The sequence below is a fragment of the Quercus suber genome, unplaced genomic scaffold, assembly GCF_002906115.3.
Source record: "Quercus suber isolate HL8 unplaced genomic scaffold, Cork oak 2.0 scaffold_444, whole genome shotgun sequence".
In the NCBI taxonomy this organism is placed as follows: Eukaryota; Viridiplantae; Streptophyta; class Magnoliopsida; order Fagales; family Fagaceae; genus Quercus; species Quercus suber.
The window spans coordinates 494986-499120 of NW_027069895.1; the positions used below are offsets into that span (position 1 = coordinate 494986).

The 4135-nt window shown below is 32.4% G+C and overlaps 1 protein-coding gene across 1 annotated transcript; it reads right to left on the reverse strand.

The window, feature by feature from the left end:
- Positions 1–425: 425 nt before the first annotated feature.
- LOC112040602 (probable 2' cyclic ADP-D-ribose synthase BdTIR) lies at positions 426–2481 on the reverse strand. The gene is made up of 2 exons (XM_024073488.2): positions 1910–2481; positions 426–582 (listed from the first exon to the last, which is right to left on the reverse strand). The coding sequence occupies exons 1-2, from the start codon at positions 2419–2421 to the stop codon at positions 426–428; spliced, it is 669 nt and encodes a 222-aa protein (XP_023929256.2). The 5' UTR covers positions 2422–2481.
- Between the last annotated feature and the right edge of the window lie 1654 nt (positions 2482–4135).

Consider the following 4135-nt stretch of genomic DNA (forward strand, 5'->3'; position numbering starts at 1 on the left):
CCAGCAGAGGCTTCAGTTATATATATATATATATATAGATTACATACAAGAGAGAGAGAGAGAGAGAGAGAGAGAGAGAGAGAGAGAGAGAACAAGCACATGAAGAGAAAGATGATGCTGATTACATTTCTTTTGATCAAGCAACACTGATAATTATAACAATTATGAATTTTTACATAAACAAACTAATGAACAAATATGGATGTCTGCTTACATATTCTTATTGGACACATATTCCTTTATTTTTTACACCAACATTGGAAAGAATTTGCAGTACTTTGTGTTAGCATCTAATATGTGGTTCCCTTTTACAAACAAACAAATGAAGCAATTAGAAAAAGCCAAAAAATGGACATTAGATCAACAGAAATGACGCAGAACTAAAAAAAGTTAATGAAGGACCAGTTATCGATCAGTGTATCATTTCAATATTCCTTCAATATTGATTTGGTTGGCATCAATGGTACTGGTGTTTTAGTACGAGAGCTGAAATTCTTATACATCAAACGCTCTTCATTCTCAAGCTCTATCAAGCTCTTGATCACAATTTCTGAAGCACTTGTTACAACTTCTGACAAGTTCCTACAAGCACAATAGAAAAATTAATAACGGATGAATTCCAATTTTTCCTAAATTGGAGAATTGAAAGATCGGCAGAACTATATATTGGAAAAATTTTATGCTCAAAAATGGAACAAAACTTAGGTGTAGTTTTTTAAATATTGTATCTTAAATTTTCCAATTAAATTTAATCATATAGTTGCATTAACTAATGAATTACAAACAGTGTTATTTTTACTGAAAGACAATTAAATTCAACCATGTAGTTCATTGATCAATGCAACTACATGTTTGAATTTAATCAAGGTATATTAGGTATAATATTTAAGAAATTTTATCTAAATTATCCTCTCAAATAATATAATCTATGGGTTCAAAGTCCTTTAAAAAAAAAAAAAATTGAACTTGTACATCTAAGTATTCTCTGGTGCAGTTTCATTTGGACTACAACAACGTAGTTAAATAGTACTACATCAAATGATCGGTTTCAGAGGATAACTTCTTTTTAGAACAATTGTAATTAAAGTATGTAACGAAAAGAATATTTGAGAATGCCATCCAAAGAAGTTGGTAAAAGTCTAAAGGCATCATGCTATAATAGAACACTATCTTAGGATGCTGCTAAAAGTATTAATGAGGAGTGTGCAGTGGGTCAAGGAGTTAAGGATCAACTAGTTATTGGCTAATACTAGGACAAAGAGTTGAGGGCTTTGTTCCAGTTCGTTGATGAGTGATAATTCCTTTAGTAGATTCTTTTTCTTGAGGTCATGATTGTATCATTAACCTTACTTAACATAGATAGAGATGAATTATTAGGAGCCTCAAACTATCTAAGATTAATCATTCAAATGTATGAAAAGTACTTGCTACTTTTGAATATAGATATTAAAACTAGTGCCTTGGAGTCTCTTAACTGGTAAAGATTGATACAACATGTTAGAACACCATTTTAAAAAAGGATTAGCTTGCACAACTAGTCTTTCTCTTGGATGGAAACCCCACACCAATGAAATCACTGGCTCTAATATTAATATTACTTCTTGGTATTATAGGTCTATCGGTAATTTATTAGAGTTGAATATTAACACTTTGGAAAAAATCACTTTGTGAGTGCTTAAAATGCAACATATTAGAATGCTACTTAAACTGAAAAGTCTAAGCCGATAGAGAAAATATCATATCAATCACTTATTCTTGTTAATTAGTACTACTCTTTACGTAAACAATCTAATAAAGCTCATAAAATTTACTTGGTAAAAATGAAAATGGGCATACTATTGCAGCACCAATTGTGCTGAAACAAAATAATAGTAATAATAATAATAATAATAAGGTAGATTGATCTTACCCCTTGTAGGAGTCAAAGGTAAGCCCCACGGTGTTCTTAGCCTCTTCAAGAGCCCAGTTAAACCTCCGAAGTTCCTTCTTGTCAGATACTACATTTCTTGGAACACGTAGTTGAGAAGGCTTAATGTCACAAAATATAGGTATGACCTTCTTCTTGGTCTCCATGATTAGAGCCAGTTCATGAAGACAAAAATACGACTGACAGTAATTAGGCGAAAACATTGCTACGCCTACCTTGCAGCCATGTATTGCACTATCAATCTTTTCAAATAATTTGTCTCCTGGCTTCATAGTTTTGTTGTCCAAGAAAGGACGTAGGTTAAACCTGGAAAGATAATCATAGAGCAAAGTGGCTATTGTTCGCTTCGTGTCAATCCCTCTATGGTTAAGGAAAACATCACATGTGGGTTTAATCACACGTTTGGCCAATTGGGTTTTGCTTCTGTTGGAGAATAATCGGCTTTGGAATTTCAAGGCTGGTGAACGATGCATGATTTCTCTAAACATTTGCATTATGCCTTGTATGGTATAGGTGTTGTATTAGGGTATTATGGGTTTCTTTCCTAAACTGGAATGTAGGTGTTGTGTTGTTTTGTGAGAATTGTATTTGTGGTATGCTGGCTTGCATTGCCTTATATATAGGGAGGTTCAAATTTTACTTTTCATGGTATTTTTTTACTCTTTGTTGTTTCGTATTAGTAAATTGAAACCTTCAACTTTAATTGAACTTTTTACCTCTTGAATTGATTTTGAAAGAAAGAATTTTTATGGAAAGAGATTGAAAATCAACATACAACCGTGTTTTAAATTTGATAGAAGAAGGAGATCGATGAAAATCAACATGTCCCTTCAAACACGTTTATTGACTCTCTCTCTCACACAAAGTGCCACCGCAGCTACAGGGTCCACATTCGAAACAAAAAATTCCAGTTTTTTTCAACCTTAATGTCGCGTCGGATATATTACATCGTGGAGACAAAAAAACATCACATGCCTGAACTCGATTCAGTGCTTCAACTTTTGAATTTAACGCAAGAAATTCAAAGTAATTTCCTTAGTCTGAACACCCTTTTCTTTTAATTTTCTATCCAAAAAAAAAAAAAGAAAGTACCTGGTAACCTTAACGTCTATATTAGTATTCAATACCAGTTTTCTGTATAGCTTACTACCAACCTGAGGGGTTTCTTTGACTGTTTGAATGCAAAATTCTGGTCACAGTATAAAGTTTCCTCGCACCAGGTGATGTAGAATAACGAGAATTGAACTGATAGAAATGGGAGTTCGTTTTCATTATACATGAACTTTATTTCTAATAGTAATAATTTTTTATGAATATTATGGTAGGCGTGATCTGGTGGACTATATAGCAAGGACATGAAGAGAGAGACAGTACAAATACAATAATATGATTTTGGAGAAAAGCCTAACTCCTTTTGCCTTTACGTGTAAGACAATTGAGCTTTTTTTAACTTTTTGTACCCACATCGTGATCCTTGCAATACTTTTTGTCCTACCAATGAGCTTGACTGAGACAACCATAGCGAAACAGATATGGCAAAGTATCCCATTTGCAACATTATGTCCAAGAATATTAATGTAATAGATGATCATCACTTTGAATGTGATGGATGTGGCTATCTTGTTGTAGATTTGCTTTTGTTCATCTCCAATAACTGATTGGTTGATATTTTGCAATAAATCCTAATTAATGTTGCATTTCATGACATGTAACCTATTAACCTAAACGTGTTACTCAAAAGCACTTTGAATTGAATGGAGTGTAATAATTAATGAAGATAGTGTAGGAGATACACTTAAGATTTAATGGTTAAAAATAAGGTAAGTTGATGACTTCCCTTGAAGTTTTCTATTATCACACTTACCTATCTTTTAGTTTGAAATAAGACACTCACCTATCCTAAAATGCAAATTATTTATATTAACCTCCCCTGGACGATTGAAAAATGACTTTGAAAACTCAAATCTCAAATTTTTACCTTCTACTTAAATGGTTAGTTTTCCTTTTAAAAATATTAATTATCTTTAGTATGTAACTGTTTTTCTCATATAAAATTTTAGGTTTTATTACAGTACATGTAATGTAAACTCAAACAAAAGAGTCTAGATGGTAAAACAATCATGTTCTTATAATTCTAATTTTAGGATACATTGGAGGTTGAAGAAAGTGGTTAATGGGGGTCTAGCTCAACTCTCCCTTATAAGGTTT